This window comes from Ranitomeya variabilis, chromosome 4 (genome assembly GCF_051348905.1).
Source record: "Ranitomeya variabilis isolate aRanVar5 chromosome 4, aRanVar5.hap1, whole genome shotgun sequence".
Classification (NCBI taxonomy): domain Eukaryota; kingdom Metazoa; phylum Chordata; class Amphibia; order Anura; family Dendrobatidae; genus Ranitomeya; species Ranitomeya variabilis.
The window spans coordinates 584,764,397-584,788,612 of record NC_135235.1 but is presented as its reverse complement, the minus strand read 5'-3'; the positions used below and the strand labels follow the sequence as shown (position 1 = coordinate 584,788,612).

The 24,216-nt window shown below is 47.8% G+C and overlaps 1 protein-coding gene across 2 annotated transcripts in view; it reads left to right on the top strand.

The window, feature by feature from the left end:
- The window catches only part of LOC143765900 (bactericidal permeability-increasing protein-like), a 56,800-nt gene extending 36,966 nt beyond the window's left edge, over window positions 1–19,834 (top strand). For both annotated transcript variants that reach the window (XM_077253085.1, XM_077253083.1), the window contains exons 13-16: window positions 9,563–9,605; window positions 16,984–17,044; window positions 17,269–17,342; window positions 17,918–19,834. In XM_077253085.1, coding sequence (XP_077109200.1) covers window positions 9,563–9,605; window positions 16,984–17,044; window positions 17,269–17,342; window positions 17,918–18,019 — 280 coding nt within the window. In that variant the 3' untranslated portion in view covers window positions 18,020–19,834. The remainder of the gene's footprint in view (window positions 1–9,562; window positions 9,606–16,983; window positions 17,045–17,268; window positions 17,343–17,917) is intronic.
- Window positions 19,835–24,216: the final 4,382 nt, after the last annotated feature.

The following is a 24,216-nucleotide window of genomic DNA, read 5'->3' as shown; positions in this document are numbered from 1 at the left end:
GGCGGCGGGCCAGCTGTCGGGCCTCGGCTGCAGCCACACATTCTTCGGACAGTGGCACAGGGGGTCGGCCCAACAGTGGCTCGGTGAGGGTCAGACCCCGCAGCGTTGGCGTTTCGGAGCCTGTCCCAGCTTGTGCGGCCTCGGACTGGGCCGGGTCAGCTCCGCGCTGTGCTCCTGGTGCCGCCATTTCTTGTTCTTTTCCCGCGTCTCCTTCCCACGGTCTCTTCCGTGGGCGGCCCCGTCCCCATGGTCTCCACCCTCCGGCCAGGATCAGGAGGCGGACCTCTGCTGTTGACGGGCACGTCCTCAACACACAGAAATATTTAGACTGGGCGGCCATTGCTGTTCGCGCTCTCCAACTTGTCTACGCCCACTCCACGCCCCTCTTCTCTTCCTGCGCTCTCCTCAGCGCTGCAATGGCGGCGGATTTTGGCGACAAATGGCACAACACACAGTCTTTTCAATAAAGTACGGTTCAAGTACAGTAAATCACAGTCTCTAGGCACACATGACCTGATTCTTCAGGCTTAAGTAGATCCTGTTCGTGACGCCAAGATTTGGAGCGCCCCCACACCGCCGCAGGGCCGAGGGGTACCCGGAGCCGGGCCTCTGGGATCTCAGTCCTGGGGTTGTCACGGTGGCTAGACCCGGTCCGTGGCCCTGTCTGTCAGTGGGGGACGTCCGTTGCAAATAGGTGCTGTTAACGGTGGTGTAGCGGTGCAGTTGTGGGGTGCAGGTCGCGGTAAATAACGAGGACACCAGGTTGCAGTCTCTTTACCTCTTTACTGGAGATCTCTCGGTCCTCAGTCCGGAATCCGGTCCACCAGGCTGCGCAAGTCCGGCCGGTCCAATGGCACTTCCAGAGTTCTCCTCACAGGTGGAAATCAGTGCCTTCCTTCTTAGCGCTTTGTGTTGTAGTCCTTCCCTGCTATGCTTACGGAAAGTACCCCACAACTGTTGTGTCTGTTTCTTAAGTTCCCTCACAACTCGATTAACTGATCTTCTGCTAATCTTCCGTCCCTTCCTGATGTTACAGTAAGAACGGCACCCGTTTGTCAGGTAGGCCTGGAGTTCTTCCGGGACCCTAGAGACGCCCCTCTCCCGCAATTGCCCCCAAAGACTTCATAGGTGATATGTGGTAGACAGCCCGCCTGAGACTGACTGTCCTGCCACTGTTTGGAGTATGGCTTAAAGCTGTATATTATTCCACTCCCTCGGCGTTCCGGCCACCGGTAATGCGCCTCAGCAAGGTGCTGCCTCTTTCAACAAAACCCCTGCTGGTATTCTCCTTCTGCTTGATTTCGTTTCTCACTCAGCACAATCTATCTCGCTTCTAATCCTTTCTTAGGGCACCGCCGCTATTCTGAGCAGGCACGGTCCCGTTACGTTCTTTCAATGCCAAGCCTCTGCCAGGATCCCACCCCTGGCAGAGACCCTACTGTCTCTTCCTCCACAACACCCTCTCTCACTAGGTGTTGCTTCGTTCGTTCCAGTCAGCTTTCTCTACTAACTTCCTGCCTGACCCCCAGTTTACCCACTATGGTGGGGAGTGGCCTAATGAATAGCACCCTTAGCTCCCCCCGGAGGCCCAGCTGTGAAACATATTGGTGTCTGTGATACCTGATTGGAGGAACTCCTTCAGTGCCATCGAACGCACCATGGCTCCCCTTAGTGGCGGAGCCACAGTACTGCAACGACCAGGACTCTGGGGCGCTGCATATACATTATATACAGCAGCACACACCACAATAATTACAAAACACGAAGCCCAAGTTCGGCGCCTGCAGCCCTACATCACTGTATAATGATCAAACAAAACAAAAATCTACAGTGTCAGCAGCAGCCCACCACCAGGAAAGGAGATGACCAGACTAGGGCACACTAAAAGAAAAGCCCCTCCAGAGGAGCGCGGCCCTCCGTGCGCCCAGTCTCCCTTACTCCAGAGAGCGCACCTTCACCAGGTCACCGAGTATGGTCCTAAACACATCGTCCACTGGGAGGATTTTTCGTTGCGTCGATACTAAGCACCGTGCGGTTCCACGTGTGATACCTAACCACTGCGCTAACTAGAAATAAGGTGCAGCGGTCCCGACCACCCAGGTCTCCGAATGCTCCATAGGCCCATTCCGCATAGGAGAGACCGGCCAGCCGAGACCAGCCAATGAAGGCGCCCACCCTGTTGTACACCTCTGTGTTGAAGGGACAATGAAGCAGGAAGTGGTCCATGCTTTCCAGCAAGGTACCACAATGCTCCCGAGGACAATTCCTGTCCTCAGAGCTCCTACACTTCAGATTGTCCCTCACACACAGTTTCCCATGGAAGCAGCGCCAAGCCAAGTCCCAAAACTTCGAGGGGATCCTGATAGAATTCAAAAGATGCAAACCCACCCCAAGATCCCGACTTGGGCAGTCCCTGAGCGCCAGAGGCCTCTGGAAATGGGTCAACAGAACCCTACTGTCAAGTAATTTCCTTGGCAGAGTCCTGATCTCCCACATTCCCAGACCCCACCGACGAATTACCTTCAGAACCAAGGTAGCGTAAGCCGGAAGATGTCCATGCGGTGTGCGAAGATCCTTCACTTGCCCTCCTGTCTCCCATTCCTGGAAGAAAGGCTGAAACCATCCCCTACAGGAGAATACCCACGGAGGAGCCCTCTCTTTCCAGAGGTTTGCGATATTGATCTTAATGAAGGTATCCACAAGGAATACCACAGGGTTGACCATACCCAACCCTCCTAGTCTCCTCGTACGGTAAGTAACCTCCCTCTTGACCAGGTTCAGTCTATTCCCCCATAACAGTTGGAAGAACAAACTGTAGACCCGAGTCCAGAGAGATTCCGGCAAGATGCACACACTGCCCAGATAAATCAGTAAAGGGAGCAGGTAAGTTTTGCTCAGGTTTACCCTTTCCCTTAGGGTCAAAGACCAACCCTTCCATTGGTTCACCTTCTGAGTGGCGATCTCTAGCCTGCTGTCCCAATTTTGTTTGGGGTAATCCCCCTGGCCAAATTCGATGCCAAGGACTTTTGCAGAGACTTTGGGTCCTGGAAGGGTGTCCGGGAGATCAAAACCAGGATCTCCTCCTCCCAGCCAGAGACTCTCACACTTATCCCGGTTGATCTTGGACCCGGATGCCTCCGAGTAGCGATCTACCTCTGACATCAGCCACCCTGCCTCCTCGTGAGAGGAAGCAAACACAGTGACATCATCGGCATACGCCACCACCCTCAGAGTGGCTTCCGGTGCTGCCTGATCCATCCTGATCCCGGCCAACGGTCCACGCTCCACCCTCCTAAGAAGAGGGTCAATCGCAAACACGTACAGCAGCGGGCTCAAGGGACAACCCTGGCGAACACCGGACCCAACCTCAAAAGAGCTACCAATCCAACCATTCACAAGCGGGAAACTCTCTGCCCCACTGTACAAGGTCTTAAGCCAATCAACAAACCCCCCCGGCAGGCCATATCTCAGAAGGACGGACCAGAGGTACTCGTGATTAACCCGATCAAACGCTTTTGCCTGGTCCAGTGACAGCATGTACCCCTTCCAGTGACCAGCCCTACCCTGCTCCACTGCCTCTCGGACACAGAGCACAGCACTAAATGTGCTGCGGCCTGGAACAGAGCAATGCTGGGCCCCCAAAAGGAGTCGGGGTGCAAATTTCACCAGCCGATTAAACAGCACCTTTGCTAGAACCTTCCTGTCTGCATTGAGAAGCGCTATGGGACGCCAATTCTCAATGCAAGACGGGTCCTTACCCTTTGACAAGATGATCAGAGCAGACCTCCTCATTGACTTCGGCAGAGTGCCCGAGGAAAGACACTCATTGAATACCTCAGTCAAGAGGGGAACCAAAACGTCCTTAAAGGTCTTATAGAATTCAGATGTTAAGCCATCTGGACCAGGCGATTTTTTGGGAGCAAGCCCTTCAATCGCCAACTGAACTTCCTCTTCCCTGATCATTTCTGTCAAAACGTCAAGAGAGGGGTCTACCCCTGGTTCGGGGACAGCTTCTGCCAGGAAAGCCGACATCTCATCCCAATCAAGATCCCTCTTCCCCAAGAGGTGCGAGTAGAAGGATCTGACAACCTCCAGGATCCCTGATCTGGATCGCCTCAGGGACCCCGTAGTGTCGACCAGTCCTGTAACCACTTTACTATTCACTGACATCTTGCAGTTTCTGTAAGGGTCGGGTGAGCGGTACTTCCCGTAATCCCTCTCAAAAACCAAAGATGCGTGTCTATCGTACTGACACCTCATAAGCAAAGATTTCACTCTGGAGATCTCCTCGCGGCTACCTCCAGTTGAGACAAGATGCTCGAGTTTCCTCCTCAGACCCTGATACAGGCGGTACCTGCTCAGACTCCTGAGGCTCGAGAGCTGGCGGAAGAATCTCGCCACCCTTTCCTTGAACATCTCCCACCACTCTGACCTACTACTACAAAGATCCAGTAAGGGTACCTGGCTCTGAAGAAAATCCTCAAAGGACTGTCTTATCTCCGCTTCTTCCAAGAGAGACGAATTGAGCCTCCAAAAGCCTCTTCCCATCCGGAGGGTCTCTGTAACATTCAGAGAAAACAAAATTAAACAGTGGTCGGAGAACTCCACCTCAACAACAGACACTGCTGAAGAGACAGCTTCCTCCTTTAAATAAAACCTATCTATTCTGGACCTACAGTTACCTCTATGATAGGTGAACCCCTCGTGGCCTGGGGTGTGCCGAATGTGGACATCCACCAGGCGAGCCTCACTAGCTATACTATTAAGGGCGACGCTATCATAAGTCAGCTTGTCTCTGGAACCTCCTCTATCTCGGGGCCTCGTGACAGCATTGAAGTCCCCTCCAAAGACAACCTGCCGACTTGTAAAAAGGTAGGGCTTGATCCTCATAAAGAGACACTTCCGGTCCCACTTAGATTGGGGACCATAGATGTTAATGAGCCGGAGCTCTTGTCCCTTCATGAGGACATCTAAGATCAGGCACCTCCCCATTTCTAACTCAATAACCCGTCGGCATTCCACCGGTGCGGTAAAAAGGACCGCCACTCCGCTATACGGCTCGGCCGCAAGAGACCAATAGGAGGGCCCGAGTCTCCACTCCCTCTTAGCTTTAAACACATCTGCCATGTTTGGCAGCCTGGTCTCTTGCAAAAAGAAAATGTCAGCTTCAACCCGGCTGAGAAAATCAAAGGCCGCAAATCTAGCTGTATTTGACTTTATGCTGGCGACATTAATGGACGCCAGCGTCAACGGAGTGGGTTCCGCCATCATTGGTGATTGAGTTAGATGGCTTTCTTTTTCCCACTCCCCTTATCCTCTGCCTCAGAGGAGGAATCCTTCCCCCTCTTTAATGACATGGAGGTATCCATTTCCACGCGTTTTTTATTTTTTTCGTCCTCGTCTCCGGACTCTGGGCCAGTCCCTCCCTCCAAGGATCTTACGTTCCCAGAAGGAGGAGACTCGGCGCCCCCTGTGAGCCCCGCCGAAGCCAGAACCTCACCCTCAGCTTCCTCCTCAGAGGAAGAGATGTTTTCAAGGGCTTGGAACCGGTTAGAAAGACCAACCAGAGGGGAGTCGGTTTTTCCTTCCTTAGGTACCTTGGTCAGAGTGAGAGAAGATTTTTTATCTCCCTTCTTTCTCTTCTTTTTGGTGCCGAGCTTACGCTTGTCCTCTAGCCACTGCCTATTATCCTCATCCATACTTTCATAATGGGAGGACTCTGAGGCAGTGGCACTCTCCTCCCTGTGGATCCTCCTGACCTCCTCATCCAACTCATCATCCCTTGGGGCCTCAGCAGCAAGACTGGCATCCAGGACAGGGGCCGCCCCAGTAGCCCGAGGCTCGCCCAGCTCCCTATCCTGTCTGCGCTTGTCTAGACGCCTTAGCTGGGCAGGCGTCTTTTTATTGCTTTTCTTCCTTGGCCCCTCAGCTCCCTCACCCTTGCTAGTCCCTTCCCCAGCAGAATCAGCCTCACGGCTTTCTCCCACCGGGGTCACGACTGCGTTAGCGAAGGAGCGAGGACAACGGCTGAATGGGTGACCTAACTCACCACACAGGTGGCACCTAATCTCCACACAAGATGCAGCAAGATGGCCGACATCCCCACACAATGCACACTTCTGCACAGTGCAGTTTGCGCTGAAGTGTGTGGGGTCGCCACACTTGTGACAGAGCTTCGGTTGCCCCTGGTAGAAGACCAGGATACGATCCCTACCCAGGAAGGCAGATGATGGTATGTGGGCAACCGTACCACCTGAACGCTTAAGTTTTACCATAAACGTCCAGGCCCCTGACCAGATACCAAACTCGTCACGGTTTTTCTTTGGCATCTCCACTACCTCTCCATACCGGCCAAGCCACGTCATGATGTCATAACAAGAAAGCGACTCGTTACATGTCATCACGGTCACTTTCTTGACTTGATTTTGGCGAGACACCGCCTGAACGGCAAAGTCTCGCCAGCCGGGCTCACTTTTTGCCAACTCATAGTTCGACCAGAAAAGTTCAAGCCCCTCCGGCCGAACAAAGCTGACATCAAACTCAGGTGTGGAATAGGGATGTATCAAGGCGTAGATGTCAATCGCCTTGAAGCCCATCCTCAGCAGGAGCTCCACAACCTTCGACCTTGGAGGACACGCATCACTGCCCCTCCACCGAAGACGGACCACATTCCTACGCACACTACCCGGCCCGGCTGTTGGGAGGGACCACACTGTATCCCCCCCTCTTTGCTCTCGGAAGGCCCCGAGGCCATGCCTCTCTATCCAGAAGGATAGATCAACCTCTCGACCCTCTACCATTAGTGATCTCTCTCCCTTCTTTAGAGCCTCCAGGAGACGCCGTTGCAACATGCCGTCCCCAGAGCCCAGAGACGAGGAGGACGCCCTATTTCCCCCGGAGGTGACAGCGGCATAACTCCTGACAGGTGCTGCCACCACCGGGGGGGCAACCGGACCAGTGACCACATCCACACCAACAGTATCACCATTACCCACCTCCATAACCTCCTCACCCTCCACCAAACCAGCAACCACACCACTAGACAAAGAGTTTTCCTCATCCATACCCACCACCACATTCACTCCTGCTGGACCAGTGACAACAGGGGGTGACATTTTGGCCTCCGCATCATCAGGCACAAGGGGCTGAGTCTCCTCCACAGAACTGGAGGTGACCTCACCCCTGGTTTTATGTGTGCCCTCCGCATCATCAGTTGATATTTTCCGCTGCTTCATGGTTGCTACCAGGCGCCGCTGATCTTTCGCTGTTGTGAGGCACCGCTGATCCTTAGCATCAGGATCTTGTTGACCAGCGGCGCCAACACAGAACAGGACTTTGGTGGGAGGACCGGAACGCCCAGCCCCGGTAACCCCCTCACACTGCCGCCGCTTCTCAACTAAGTGATCAGCGGCAACAGCATTCAGGGGCACCGAGGCTACCGGAGCTGCCCCTGACACCGGGCTGCTCCCCCCTCCCACTGGGGAGCGCACCACAGTATCGTGGCCTGATTTTTCGCCCGCCGCCGGGCCGCCCTCACTGTCCAGCCTCTCGGCTGATGCACCTGCTGCTACGTCCCTGCTACTACAAGCAGAAACGGAGCTCTGCGCCTCACTACATTGCTTTGTAGTCTCCCCGCGCCTTTGCACCGGATCCACAGCAGAACCCGGGCTGGGCTGGGCAACGGGGCTTATACAGCGAGCTGACCCTGCAGCCGACTCAGGGGGTACAGGGAGGGGGGCATATACATAGCTTACCGCTTCCTGCAGCTTAGGTTTGATCTTCTTCACCTTTTTTTTCCGGCCCCCAGGTGCCTCCTCTGGCAAATCATCACCAAGATGGAAGTTCTGAAGGCACACTGGGGACTCCAGGAGCTTGATCTCTGCCATTAGTGCCCCTCCCTGGTCGATGTCACTGTCCTCCCCAGCAGAACTGCGACGAGATGTCATTGTCGCCTGTCCAGCAGGGACCTCGCTGCACGTGGCCTGTGAGTGACTAAGCAGGCTGCCAGGTGGAGCTTTCTGCTGGTCATCATCCTCCTCCTCATCATCATCATCCACCTGGCACTCAGGCTGCAGCCCCATCTGCCTTTGCTCTCTGTTATCAGCCATTTCTCTGAATCGATCTTCATTAATAAGTTTTTCCTTAAATGGTCCACTTTTTTCTCTGATGAGAGCTTTTCTGACTTCAAGCTCATTGATGTCATCCTTCAGTCTCCTTACCTCCGCCTGGAGCTGATTCTTCCTCGGTTTGGAGGAACCTGCAGCTTTGTTGCTTGTGCAGCGCAGCTCCTCTCGGAGCCTCGTGATGGTCTTGCTTGCGTCTTCATACTCACGAAGGTGGCTCATGACCCGGGAAGCGTAGGTGGACACAGACTCCCGGGGGCTCTGCAGCGCCCAACCCTCTTCAGTGAGGTCGGCTTCACCTCCGTGAGCACTCAGCTTTCCTCCAGAAGGACTGCCATCTTGCACACTAGCAGGCTTCTCCTCCATGGAAGCCTTGCGGCTTCTCTGGGTCTCTGCAGACCTGGGGGGAGTAGGAGCCACATTGCTGCGACTCCTGGTGGAGCGTCTCACCCCCGAATCCTCTGATGTGCAGGCTGGTTGCTGGTTCCTTCTGCCCCCCGCCAGCCTGGTCTGGGAAGCAGAAGCCTGGGACTTGGCTCCTTCACTCATCCCAGGAAACCCACTCCCTCCCTGGGTAAGAGAGAGAGCAGGTCCCCGGGTGGAGAGGTGGTGGTTCTCAGGAGCTCAGGAGCACACTGCAGGTTCAGCAGCGACCGCACCCACAATCAGCACAGTGAGTAGCAGCTGAGCAGAGCTGCACCCACTATCCTGCTGGAGCAGTCACTGTGTACATACATTACATTGCTTATCCTGTACTGATCCTGAGTTACATCCTGTATTACACTTCAGAGCGGCACTCACTATTCTGCTGGTGGAGTCACTGTGTACATACATTACATTACTTATCCTGTACTGATCCTGAGTTACATCTTGTATTATATTCCAGAGCTGCACTCACTATTCTGCTGGTGCAGTCACTGTGTACATACATTACATTGCTTATCCTGTACTGATCCTGAGTTACATCCTGTATTATACTTCAGAGCTGCACTCACTATTCTGCTGGTGCAGTCACTGTGTACATACATTACTTGTCCTGCCCTGATCCTGAGTTATATCCTGTATTATACACCCCAGAGCTGCACTCACTATTCTGCTGGTGGATTTACTTTTACATACCGTACATTACATTACTTACCCTGTATTGATCCTGAGTTACATCCTGTATTATATTCCAGAGCTGCACTCACTATTCTGCTGGTGGAGTCACTTTGTACATACATTACTTTACTTATCCTGTACTGATCCTGAATTACATCCTTTATTATACCCCAGACCTGCGTTCACTACTCTGCTGGTGGAATGATTGAGCACATACCATCAGTACAAGACTAATTTATGTACAAAGTGGCTATAGGTTGTAGACTGCTGCTCTACAGAAGCAAAGTGCAGATGAGATGTGTCATTCTCTGGCAGATGACTCCAGTTTTTCTTTGTAGTTTTTCGCTGACACTGATACATTCTGATGTGGGTCCTGTGAAGGTGAGTGCCTTATCCATTATCTATTGTTTAGTAATGAAGCTCCTGTCATTCCTTTCAATGGAAGGCCTGCCACCTATTGGTCATTTCTGGTAATTTAGTTTGTACCCTATAATCAACATTTTAATTGCAACGCTAAATGCTCAATCAGACGTCCGTGCAAACCGTCCAGAGCACGGACTGCTAATGCATGGATTGGCCACAGCTCTCCCTACTCAAGGAAAAGTTGTGAAATTATAGAAATCACAGGAAAGATAGTTACGTTACTGATCGGCAAAAGGTGAAAAAAATGGAATCAACATTTTAAAAACATTTAAATTTCATCAGTATTAGCCACAGGTAGAAATCCCAACACTTACATCCTTCGAAGCTATCAGTGAGGTTATTAATGATCGTCTGAGGAATGTTCTGCTGCGTTGACAGCATTTGGGCAAATCCTCAAGATCCGCTTTTGACAGCTCCTTGTGCAGTTGCCGACTAATGATGTCAGCAATGTGATCTATGGGAGACAAATCCGGAGACCCTGGAGCCCACGGTAGCATATTTAAGCCATGCAGGCTGGTCACGATAGCACAAGCAACATTCGGTCTGGTGTTATGGGATAAAAAATTGCTCCTGGGACACTTTGGTGAAATGACCATACTACTGGTTTCATCATTGATCCATTCTGTACTGCAGTGTCAGTGTCTCCCAGGTGATGTATAGAGAGCAGTCTCAGTGTCTCCCATGTGATGTACAGACAGTAATCTGTGTATCCCCTATGTGATGTATAGAGAGCAGTCTCAGTGTCTCCCATGTGATGTATAAAGAGCAGTCTCAGTGTCTCCCATGTGATGTATAAAGAGCAATCTCGGTGTCTCCCATGTGATGTATAAAGAGCAGTCTCGGTGTCTCCCATGTGATGTATAAAGAGCAGTCTCGGTGTCTCCCATGTGATGTATAGATAGCAGTCTCGGTGTCTCCCATGTGATGTATAAACAGCAGTCTCGGTGTCTCCCATGTGATGTATAGATAGCAGTCTCTGTATCTCCTATGGGATGTATAGAGAGCAGTCTCGGTTTCTCCCATGTGATGTATAGATAGCAGTCTCGGTGTCTCCCATGTGATGTATAGACAGCAGTCTCTGTATCTCCTATGGGATGTATAGAGAGCAGTCTCGGTTTCTCCCATGTGATGTATAGACAGCAATCTGTGTATCCCCTATGTGATGTATAGAGAGCAGTCTCAGTGTCTCCCATGTGATGTATAGAGAGCAGTCTCAGTGTCTCCCATGTGATGTATAAAGAGCAGTCTCAGTGTCTCCCATGTGATGTATAAAGAGCAATCTCGGTGTCTCCCATGTGATGTATAAAGAGCAATCTCGGTGTCTCCCATGTGATGTATAAAGAGCAGTCTCGGTGTCTCCCATGTGATGTATAGATAGCAGTCTCGGTGTCTCCCATGTGATGTATAGACAGCAGTCTCGGTGTCTCCCATGTGATGTATAGACAGCAGTCTCGGTGTCTCCCATGTGATGTATAGATAGCAGTCTCGGTGTCTCCCATGTGATGTATAGACAGCAGTCTCAGGGTCTCCCATGTGATGTATAGACAGCAGTCTCAGTATCCCCTATGGGATGTAGAGAGCAGTCTCAGTTTCTCCCATGTGATGTATTGACAGCAGTCTCAGTGTCTCCCATGTGATGTGTAACCAGCAGTCTCTGTATCTCCTATGGCATGTATAGAGAGCAGTCTCGGTTTCTCCCATGTGATGTATAGAGAGCAGTCTTTGTGTCTCCCATGTGATGTATAAAGAAAAGTCTCGGTGTCTCCCATATGATGTATAGAGAGCAGTCTCAGTGTCTCCAATGTGATGTATAGACAGCAGTCTCGGTGTCTCCCATGTGATGTATAGACAGCAGTCTCTGTGTCTCCCATGTGATGTATAGACAGCAGTCTCGGTGTCTCCCATGTGATGTATAGACAGCAGTCTCGGTGTCTCCCATGTGATGTATAGACAGCAGTCTCGGTGTCTCCCATGTGATGTATAGACAGCAGTCTCGGTGTCTCCCATGTGATGTATAGACAGCAGTCTCGGTGTCTCCCATGTGATGTATAGACAGCAGTCTCGGTGTCTCCCATGTGATGTATAGACAGCAGTCTCGGTGTCTCCCATGTGATGTATAGATAGCAGTCTCGGTGTCTCCCATGTGATGTATAGACAGCAGTCTCGGTGTCTCCCATGTGATGTATAGACAGCAGTCTCGGTGTCTCCCATGTGATGTATAGACAGCAGTCTCGGTGTCTCCCATGTGATGTATAGACAGCAGTCTCGGTGTCTCCTATGTGAAGTATAGACATCAGTCTCTGTATCCCTATGGGATGTAAAGACAGCAGTTTCAGTGTCTCCCATGTGATGTATATGGAGCGGCCCCCAAACACAGGGCAGCGGGGTACTCGGTTCCGGGTCTATCTCTCGGTGCTGGGGATGTCACGGTGGCCTGACCCGGTCCGTGGCCCTGCTAAGGGGCGCCCAATTAAAGATGTAGGTGCAGATGTAGGTCGCAGTAAATGACGAGGACACCAGGTTGCAGTCTCTTTACCTCTTTACTGAAGGCTTCAGCATCCGCAATCCAGAGCACTGCTAACAGGGCTGGCTGAGACCGGCCGGTCCGAAGGCACATCCAGAGTTCACTTTGCAGGTGGAAATCAGTGCCTACCTACTAGCGCCTGGGTGTTGTAGTACTTCCCTGCTGAGCACCACGGGATAGTCCTCACAACTGTCATGTATGTTTCTGTTCTTTCTCTCTCCGTCCCCCAGATGATATGGATAGGACGCACCCGTATGACGGGGTAGGCCTGGAGTTATTTTATAGGGACCCTAGAGATGCCCCTCTCCCACAATTGCCTCCGTTGTCTTCATTAGGTGATTAAGGTGAGGCAGCCAACCTAAAATTAACTGCCCTGCCGTTGGTTTGAAGTAATGCGTAGAGCCCAATACTTCCTCGGCGTTCCGGCCACCGGCTACGTGCCTCAGTAGGATGTTGCCGATCTCGGGGCATGACTCCTACTGGTTCTATCGCCTTTGTGCTGTGATCTCGTTTCTCACTTCTCCACAATATACTTCGCTTCGTGTCCTTTCTTAAGATGCCACCGCAATGAAGTGCAGGCGCGGCTCTGTAACGATCTGTCCTTGTGCTAGGCCTCTGTCAGGATCCCACACCTGACAGGGACCCCCCTGGATCTTCCCAACGAACGCTCTCCTCTCACTAGATGTTACCTGGGCAAAACCCAGTCAGCTTCTCCCTAACTTCCTATCCAACCCCCAGTTTTACCAGAGTGTGAGGAGTGGCCTAATACATAGAACCCTTTGCTCCCCCTGGTGGCCAGAGTGTGAAGTGTAATGTGTGACTGTGATACCTGGTCAGGTGAACTCCTTTAGTGCCATCAGACGTACCATCACTCCCCTTACTGGCGGAGCGACAGTACTGCAACGACCAGGACTCTGGGGCACTGCATATATACATCAATCTCTGTATCCCCTATGGGATGTATAGACAGCAGTCTCTGTATCTCCTATGGGATGTACAGACAGCAGTCTCGGTGTCTCCCATGTAATGTATAGACAGCAGTCTCAGTGTCTCCTATGTGATGTATAGACAGCAGTCTATGTGTCTCCTATGTGATGTATAGACAACAGTCTCTGTATCCCCTATGGGATGTATAGAGAGCAGTCTCGGTTTCTCCCATGTGATGTATAGACAGCAGTCTCTGTTTCTCCCATGTGATGATAGACAGCAGTCTCGATTTCTCCTATGTTATGTACAGACAGCGTCTCTGTATCCCCTATGTGATGTATATACAGCAGTCTCGGTGTCTCCCATGTAATGTATAGAGAGCAGTCTCGGTGTCTCCCATGTGATGTATAGACAGCAGTCTCGGAGGCTCCAATGTGATGTATAGACAGCAGTCTCTGTTTCTCCCATGTGATGTATAGACAGCAGTCTCGGTTTCTCCCATGTGACTTATAGACAGCAGTCTTGGTGTCTTCTAGGTAATGTGTAGACAGCAGTCTCTGTATCCTTTATGTGATGTTTATGCAGACCTCCCACTACTTGAGTTCTGTAAATGTAATGTGAGCTATGACGAATTTCCCCGTGTGAGGAGACCTGCAGTGTACTATACATCTGAGTTCAGTATGACTTACTGCTGCGAGTTCTAAACAAAACTTATCATCGCAAAGATTCGTCTGTGCTCGAGACTAACTGCCGCAAACCTGGAAAAGCAGTTAAGAGTAGCAACATCATCCATACCACCAAGCATCACACATCACATCAAAGAGAAGCAGTTCCTGTCATCACATTGGGGGTGAGGTAATTAAATGTTTGACCAAATATAGCACGACAATATCCAAGTTAATAATTTGGTACAGCGCCAAAGAATGGTATAAATGTCCAAATAACCCTTGGCGGAAAAAAGACAAAAAAAAAATTATTTTCCTTGCAAGGGTATGTGCACACGTATTTTTGAAGGCTGCGGATTTTTACACAGCGGATTTCATAAATCCGCAGGTAAAGGGCACCGCGTTTTACCTGCGGATTTACCGCGTTTTTTATGCAGAATTTGTGCAGGTTCCACATTATTAAGCAGGCCACAGTTTTCAAGTAACATGGGAAAGAAAAAGGATCTCTCTGCTGGCGAAAAGCATCATATAGTGCAATGCCTTGGTCAAGGGATGAAAACATTAGATATTTACCAAAAACTTAAGTGTGATCATCATACTGTTAAGAGATTTGTGGCTGAATCTGAGCACAGACGTGTTCGTGCTGATAGAGGCATAATGAGGAAGGTTTCTGACAGACAAATTCATCGGATTAAGAGAGCAGCTGCTAAAAAGCTATTACAAACCAGCAAACAGATATTTGAAGCTGCTGGTGCCTCTGGAGTCCCTCGAACCTCAAGGTGTAGGATCCTTCAAAGGCTTGCTGTGGTGCATAAACCTACTATTTGGCCACCCCTAAACAGTGTTCACATGCAGAAACGGTTGCAGTGGGCCCAGACATACATAAAGACTAGTTTTCAAACAGTCTTGTTTACTGTTGAGTGTCGCGCAACCCTGGATGGTCCAGATGGATGGAGTAGTGGATGGTTGGTGGATGGCCTCCATGTCCCAACAAGGCTGCGACATCAGCAAGGAGGTGGAGGAGTCATGTTTTGTGCCGGAATCATGGGGAAACAGCTGGTAGTGCCCTTTAAGGTTCCTGAAGGTTTGAAAATGACCTCTGCAAAGTATATAGAGTTTCTGACTGACCACTTTCCTCCATGGTATAAAAAGCAGAAATGTGCCTTCAGGAGCAAAATCATCTTCATGCATGACAATGCACCATCTCATGCTGCAAAGAATCCCTCTGAGTCATTGGCTGCTATGGGCATAAAAGGAGATAAACTGATGGTGTGGCCACCATCTTCCCCTGACCTCAACCCTATAGAGAACCTTTGGAGTATCATCAAGCAAAAGATCTATGAGGGTGTGGGAGGCAGTTCACATCAAAACAGCAGCTCTGGGAGGCTATTCTGACTTCATGCAAAGAAATACAAACAGAAACGCTCCAAAAACTCACAAGTTCAATGGATGCAAGAATTGTGAAGGTGATATCAAAGAAGGGGGCCTATGGTAACATGTAACTTGGCCGGTTAGGAGGTTTTGGAGTTAAATAGCTTTTTTGTTCAGTGAATGTGACCTCCTAATGCTGCAAATTCCACAAATGAGCATTTTCAGTTCTTTAAAACATATCAAAGGTCTAGAAATTCTACTGTGCCTAATAATTTGGAACATTGCATTTTGAGTTTTTATTCATTTTGGCGATTATACTGTTATCATTGGGAGGTTTCTTCAATAAAGTTCGATATATACTCTAACGGGTGATGACTTATTTAGGTATTTGTCCACGGGCCGTATTACATCCGGAATAGCTGCGGATTGAACGCAGCGTGGAGCCGCAGTGTTCAATCCGCAGCGTCCAGATGTTACAGCATAGTGGAGGGGATTTTATGAAATCCCGTCTCCACTATGCGTGGTAACACGCATCCAGCGGCCCTGCGGTTCCGGACATGCGGTGCGTCTTTTTAGAACTCAGCATGTCCATTTACCTTGCGGCGCCGCTGCGCCGCCACAAGGTACAACACAGGGCCCTATGTGTGGGGTGCGATGATTCCGCGGCGCCGCCACAAGGTACAACACAGGGCCCTATGTGTGGGGTGCGATGATTCCGGATGTCTGCAATGAGCACATCCGGCATCATCGCCTCTACAGAAGGGGGCGGCGCTTTGGGCGAAGCGAGTTTTCCGCTCCGTCCAAAGCGCCGGCCATCCTGAACGTGGACACATACCCTTAGACTGACTGTCATTTGTACCGACCATTTAGGAAAATCCGAGAAAAATATCATTTGCATAATAATTTGGAACATGGTGTATAGGATTTCATTGTTCGGCAATTGCAAAGGGAGCTGCCAGCAGCAGATCTTGATGATTTTTCCAAATGCATTAATCACAGCAGAACTTTCCTCAGACAACCATCAATAACCTCACTGATACCAGCCGAGGCTGTAAGTGTTGGGATTTATTACTTAACTCAAGATGTTTTAAAAATGTTTTTTTCCCATCATTTGCAGATCAGTAACGTCTCCTTCCTGTGATTTCCATAATTCCACAACTTTTCCTTCTTGGTGTAATTTCAATGTTGTGGAGTACAAAGTCTAAGGGTATGTGTACACGTAGATGGAACCTCTGCGGATTTTTCCTCACCCGTTTTGAGAAATAGGCAGGGAAAAAAATAGCGTTTTACCTGTGGATTTACTGCGGATTTACCATGGATTTTATGCGGTTTTTGTGCGGATTCCACCTGCGGTTCTACACTTGCAGATTCCTATTGAGGAGCAGGTGTAAACCGCAGCAGAATCCGCACAAAGAATGAACATGCTGCGGAATAAACAACGCAGCGTTTCGGCGCGTTTTTTTCCGCAGCATGTGCACTGCGGATTTTGTTTCCCATAGGTTTACATGGTACTGTAAACTCATGGGAAAAAGCTGCGAATCCGCAACGTCAAAACCGCTGCGGATCCGCAGCAAAATCCGCAACGTGTGCACATAGCCTAAAGATTCCTAGCACTGAATGCCTTTGTGGAGTACATACTTTATATTAGCTTTTTATATTTCCATTCCTCGGATGCGGCTGCTTTTTATTTCTGCTCGTTTAGACCTCAGCTGTAATCAGTGACTTCACCTTAGGTACATAGTTTGGAGTCCATTTCCCACCTTCATACTTTACATTGCAGCGCTGCTTCACTATGAATGCACAATATGTGAACCTTCTATGATCTATGTTTCATGTATTTTTCTATTAGATGGACTCTCTGCAGAAAACTCTTAACTTAGGCCTGAAAATAATGACCCCATTCCTGAATGGTAAGGGTCTTTTAATATGAGTTATGTTACGGTGGGTCAAAGAGGGTCCTCAGACAGCCATTGCCCAGACCATCTTATGTTTAACCAGTCATCTTGTGTCCATCCAGCTACACAAAATGTAGCCCAGGAAGCCCAATAGCTCCCCGCAGGGGCAGAGGATTTATGAGTGATAAACCCCCATGATGAACACTACAGCGTCTCTCACCTCTGTCATCTGTCTGCAGAGCGACTCAAGAACATGTTCCCACTGCCAACACCTCTGGTCCGGCTCCAAGACCCCATCGTTCGTGTGCTGCAGGTGAAGTCCCCTCCATTAAGTCACTGGCTGGGCAAAAAGTATTGCATATGATAGGCTTAGGTACATAAGCACAGCAGATAGTATCACATCTCATAAAGTTAGATACAGCAGCTAACCAGATGGTATCACACAAATGGCTTAAATACTGCATTTCAGTAGGCTGTATCACACATTATAGGCTTAGATACAGAAGCAACGAAGACAATATTATACAATAGGCTTAGATACACCAAGTCGGCAGACAATATCACACAATAAGCTTAGATACAGTAAACTGAAAGGATAACATATTCCGTCTCAGCAGTCAGTATTGACCATCATAGTTTTGAATGCAGGAGCTCAGCAAACAGTATCACACATAATTGGTTTAGGTACAGTAGTAGACACATGAAATGCTTAGATACCCTGACAATATACAACAAATCAGGAGAATTAGATTCACAGTATCACACATAATAGGCTTATGTATGATCACACATGATTGGATGAGGTCTTATCATACAGCATTGTACACGATGGGCTTAGATACCCGGCTCTTCCCCGTGGATGATCACCAGGTTCTCCTCTCTCCTCAGGGCTATTTAATTATCATGACTGATCTCCAAGTGACTCCATCCTCTCGCCCTACTATGAAGTCTGAGTATCCGCCCTACAGGGAGCCGCTCGCTGTGCTCTGATCTCAGCCGTCACCCACGGAGACGTGACATCAACGCAGAATCCGATGTGATCATCAGAAAAAGCCTACTGTAATTGGATCTATTGTTCTCTGTTATCAGTCATGGCTGGGTGTCAAGAAAACCAGCTCTCGATACGCAAAATGAGCAAGCAGAGCCGCAGTGCAAAGCATGGTGTGCCACATAACTGAGGTTTGCACTGTGATCTGTGACGTTATCTAATAATATTATATAAAAACCGTCTCCATTATAATAAACTGCCCTTCAGGTCCAGTCCCACACCCGAGTCCGCAGCTGCAGGCTCCACTATTTAGGGCGAGGAAGAAGTGTCAATAATTCTTTTTAATGTGAGGCCAAGAAAGCGAGTGGCCTAATGCTGAGGATGACTTACGTCCCAGAACCACAGTGATGGATGTGGCCGGCTCCGCGGCATCACACAGCCAGGAATCGACAGTCAGAGATCCAGTGTAACTAAGGTCCGTTCTTTTTTTCCCCAAATGCTGGATCCATTTTTGATCCTTGTGTCTGTTCTTTTATAATCTTTGTTGAATCAGTTTTTCTCATATAAAATAAAAAATGTCAAATAGTAAAATACGGATGACATCCATGCACTTTCCCTTTTTCTCTTTTCATGGGGCCATTGATTTGCATTGATGAGTTTGATCCAGGACACAGACCAAAGTGAGATTTGACTCCATTTTTGTTTTCTTTACGAACAATCGGCTAGAAAAAAGGTGCCTCATTGGGTCCAGGATCCATCGGCAAAAAAAATTCCAGTTCTGTGGATTACATAGGTTCTTCATACAAGGTCGGACATAAAAGAAGGTTTCCTCGTTTTTCCAAACGCGTTGCCGTTAGAACTGCGGTGTGATGTAGTTTCACGTTTTGCCACTAGATGGCAGAAATACATTAACCCCTTTGTTGATACAGCCAGTTTAGCAGAGTGTGCTACACCATTAGGTCTATAAAGCCTTTCTTAGGGTATGTGCACACATTGCGGATTCCATTGCGGATTTTTCTGCGCAGATTCTGAAAAATCCGCAGGTGAAACGCCCTGCGGATTTCACCTGCATTTTTACACCTGCGGATTCCAATTATGGAACAGATGTAAAACACTGCGGAATCCGCACAAAGAATTGACATGCTGCAGAAAATACAACGCAGCGTTTCCACACGGAATTTTCTGCATTGTGTGCACTGCACATGCTACTGTAAAACTGATGGAAAACTGCTGTAAATCCGCAGCCAAATCCGCAACGTGTGCATGGTCCATTAGACTATGGGGAGGATTCATTAAGCAGTTTTTGCCAACAGTAGGGCATAAAAAAAAAAATTTGAAACGTCGTAATTTGTTTGTCTCTCGTCTCCTTTTTGACTAGCACTGCATGGGAGCATAGACAATGCCACTCCGTTCAAAGACTATGGGAGTGATGGAGATAACCAAGTACAGCACTCCATCAGCCCCATGGACAATTAATGATGAATCAGCATTGTGCATGCTTGACCACCATTTAAATCAGGGAAATCTGGATCTGTGTTCTCAGAATTGTGGGGGTCAAGCTGGGACCCCCAGCAATTATTAACAACGTACCTAGAACTATGAAACTTTTTAGTGAACCCTAGTATGTTGGAATGGCTCTCTGGCAACAGAGACAATCTCAAAATCTTCATGAACTGGTGAAGATTGGTATTTAAAGTGACAGAGAAAATGAAATTTAGCTCATAAATGCAGTACGCCAAATGGCCACCAGGTGGTGACAGAGAACAATGATGCATAATGCAGATTTTTGGACATTGTAATAAATCTATTAATTGGAACTTATTGTCCTTTGATTTGTCTGTGAATGTATAATTAGCGCGTTCTGATGTCCCACTGGATAATAAAATATACCTACATGACAGGTCACTTCATCCAGACAGTACATGTCTCATCCTCAGACAGGATCAGTGATTTAGGAATCCCGCACAATTTTGGAAACTACCTTTAATTCTTCAAACCTGCTCATCCAGATTTATAACATGGTTCCTGTAGTCCCATGTGAATTTTATGGAAATAATAGAATGCAATTTATCAAAGCTGAAACAGAAAGTTGAGAAGTGTCCAAAAATAACCCTGATTGATAAATCGCTCGCTGTAATAAAGCCGCCTGGAAATTACCAGATATAATCGCCTCTTTTATGTTCTGTTTATTACTTGGAATCATGTGAGGTTTTATCAATTTATGACTATCAATAAACTACAGCCTAGCCCGGGTAGGAGCGGCTGGCCCTCTCATATCATCCATAGCCACGCTGACTTGCACACCCGTTACGAGAGAAAGTTTGTGAACCCTCCGGAATCACATTTTCAAAAAGGTTTGAAAGCTGAAAAAGAACCAAATACAGTGAGGCAAAAATATTATACTTTGTTATTTTTTTAAATGAAGAAAAATTATCCAATATCACATGTCTGAGTGGCAAAATATGTGAACCTTTAGAATAAGCATAAAATTTGAGGGTAAAATTAGAGCCAGAGGCATTCTACCTATAGTGACAGACCACGCCGTCACTATGGGTGCGTAAGCCAGGGGGGCAGTGCGCTTCTTAGCACCTGCCCCTTCCCCCACCCGTCATCATGATTTCAGCAACATCTGCATCATCAGGACAAGTACATCATTGAATAGCCAAATATATATATTTTTTATTCCAAGAGTTAAGGGGTCCCAATTACAACATTTTCTATGGTGTTTCATTAGTTTTATGTACAGGTCTGATTAGAGCCTAGTGTTTTCAATCAACCAATGGGATCACAATCAGATGTGAGTGTGCTACCAGTTTTATTTAAAAAAAAACAAAACAGGGATCTATCAATTTCTCATTTACACAACACATACTGTCTTTGTGCAAGTGTATCATGGCATTAAACAAAAAATATTTCTGAGAGGCTAAGAAGAAGAGATGTTGATGCCCATCAGGCTGGAAAAGGGTACAAAACCATATGTAAAGAGTTTGGCCTTCAACGATTCACAGTCAGACAGATTGTGCACAAATGAAGGAAATTCATCATTACCTTCCCCAGAAGTGTTCAACCAACATAGATCATTCCAAGAGCAAGGTGTATAGTAGTCTGTGAAATCACAAAAGGGACCCAAGATAACCTCTAAGCATCTAAAGGCCTCTCTCACATTGATGTAATTGTTCATAAGTTCCTCATTAGGAGGTTGCTGAACAGCCATAGTGTTCATGGCAGAATCGTAAGAAGAATGCCACTGCTTTCCAAAATGAACAATGTTATCTGTCTGCAGTTTTCTAAAGATCACCTGGACAAGCCCGAAGGCTATTGGAACAATGTCTTGTGAATGAATGAGACCAAAATAGAGCTTTTGATTTAAAGGGAACCGGTCATGTGAAAAAATGGTATTGACCTTCAGATATGGTGTTAATCTGCTGGTTAATAGCATTTTGAATCCTTGCGACCACCGCACTGAAAGTGCAACTACCAAGAGGAAATGAACTTTATTTACCTCGGTAGCATCGGGCTTCAGTCATAAAGGCGCGGCTTCAGTCACCGCTCAGTACATAGTGAATGGCCGGTATAACCACGCTATGGCACTGACTGACAGCTAACTCTGTATTGATGCACCGCTGTGTGCCGACTGTCAGTTAGTGCCGGGTCGTGGTTATAACGGCCACTCACTATGTTCTGAGCGGTGACTGAAGCCATGCAGGCCGAGCCTCTGACTGAAAGCCAGAGGCTGCCGGGAGGAATTTCCTCCCGGCAGCAGAGCTTTCAGTGCCGCAGTTGCACGACTTCCTGACACTATTAACCTGAAAGATTAATCCCATATCTACAAGCTAATAGTGTTTTTTTTTACTTTATTGGTTCCCTTTAATTGAGAAGTGTTATGTTTGGAGAAAAAAACAACAACCCACATACAGCATAAAAAGCTTATACTATTTGTGAAACACGGTGGTGACAGCATCATCATGGTTTAGGCCAGTATTGATGCATCTGAGCTATGAGCTGAATCTCAAGAGCACATGGCTCATACAGCAAAACAACGACCCAAAGTCACAAATCATTATACAAAGGATTGATTAAAGAAGAATAAAGTTCTTGAAGTCCTGATCTTAATCCTATAAAAATGTTGGGAAAAACCTGATACGAGCAGCTCATGGGAGCAAACCCACCAACATAACAGAGCTGAAACCCAACAAGAACCAAAAGGGAGTAACCACAAACAACCAAAGAGTGATTAAAAACAGAGCTGAAAGCTGTTTTGTAGAAAGGAATGAGCTAAAATTCCTCCATGTTGACTAATCAACAATACCTGAACTGTATAACTTCATAACTGAATGAAGAGAGAGAGAGAGATATCGATCCACATTGACTTGCATTGGGTTTCGTGTTCCGGTCCGGAACCCGACTTTACAGTAGAATCGGCCGATTTCACGCAATCCGACTTTCGAGAAGGTCGGGTTTCACAAAACCCAACTCGATCCTAAAAAAGCAAAAGTCGCTCAACCCTAGTGATAATGATTAATTTTCCTCACTAAAAAAAAAAAAATGTTTGCTTCATTACTTACATTTGATTATTAATGGTTGCCTGAGGAATGTTCTGCCGCACTGAATGCACTTGGGCAAATCATCGAGATCCGCTGCTGTCAGCTCCTTTTACAATTGCAGATATGCTCAATAGGAGACAAGTCTGGAAACACTGCAGGCCATGGTAGCACGTTTTGGACACGGAGGCTGCTCACGTTAGCACGAGGATCATGCTGCCTGATGTCATTCTGAAAAACGGCTTTTTGAACACTAGAGGAATGGCTGGACCACTGGTTCCATGATTAATATATGAAATACCAAGATTAAGACATCAAATAGTGTCTACACAAACCATCAGAAGGCATTTGCCCGACATTGAGCTATGAGCCAGATGCCCAGCTACCGCTACCGATATCACACCACCGCTCTCAAAGGAAATCTTGGTGCTGAGTAAGTCTATGTTCATATTGCATTCTAGCCATTCATCAGTGACTCCATCGGGGATTACAACTGGAGCTCTGGAAAACAGGATTTGGACATTTGCACTGACAGGGCCATTGTAATGATGCAGATGGAGGCACTGTGTGCTCTGACCTGTTCCGGCGCATGCACTACAGTACTTTGCTCTGCCCTCAACAGGTCAGATAGGCACACCTGCGCCGGAGCATGATGCCGAGGAGATGGTGTGGATAACGAAGGGACGCGCCATTCACAAGAAGCAACAGGAGGGCGGCGATCATAAGAAGATGGGAGGCGCCGGACCAAGACCAGCGACAGCCATTGGGCCGGACCGCCCCGCAGGTGAGTATAATAAAAGTTATTTTACAGTTCTTCCAGGTCAGGTGGGGGCAGATGTAAAGCATTATAGAATGCTGTGTATAAGTCCTGAAAGGTGACGGCCACATCTCATATTGCCCAAACCTGGTGACAGGTTCCCTTTAAGTGAGTCAGCTAAAAACCTGAAATATTACTGAAATATTGCCTCACATACACTTGAAAAACTCATTAGTTTTGCTATAAAACCTCGTCATACGCTCAGTTTATCTTAGCACTTTTTTCTACTTCAGGTAGTGAAAAACGGTGAGAAAACTGAAAGCTACTGTCTAGATACAGTCCAATCAGACGGCTGCAGAAAACAAAACAAAAAAAACACGATTCAGAAAAAAAAAAATCTTTAAAACCTCTTCAGTAATTGATAAACTCCTAACAAAAAAAACTCCCCAAAGAAGGAGCATTTCCTGATGTGGTTTCAATTACAAAGTAGTCGTTTTTAGGTGCCTTAGAAAAACTGTGTGCACGCCCTAAGAATATGTGCACACAATATCTTTTTCAGATGGATTTGGTGTGAAACTTGACTAAAAAAAAAAACAAAAAACACAGCAAAAAGTGAACATGGTGCACCACAATGTAGAAACAACATTACTGTGCACATATTCAGGCTTTTGCTCCTATTAACTGCTTCAGTGTTCAAAAAGCTTGATCTAGTTAAAAGGAATAGCACTTTCATTTTTCGAGAAGCTGCTTGCCACTTTAAAGCTACATTCCCATGATAAGTTTTGGTGAATTTTTTATGCTGCATATTTAAAAAAAAAAAAATGCAAGTAACCTATTTTACATAATAAGCGCAGAAATGCTTCAGAAAATCTACAGCATCAAAAGCTCATAGTTGGAACGT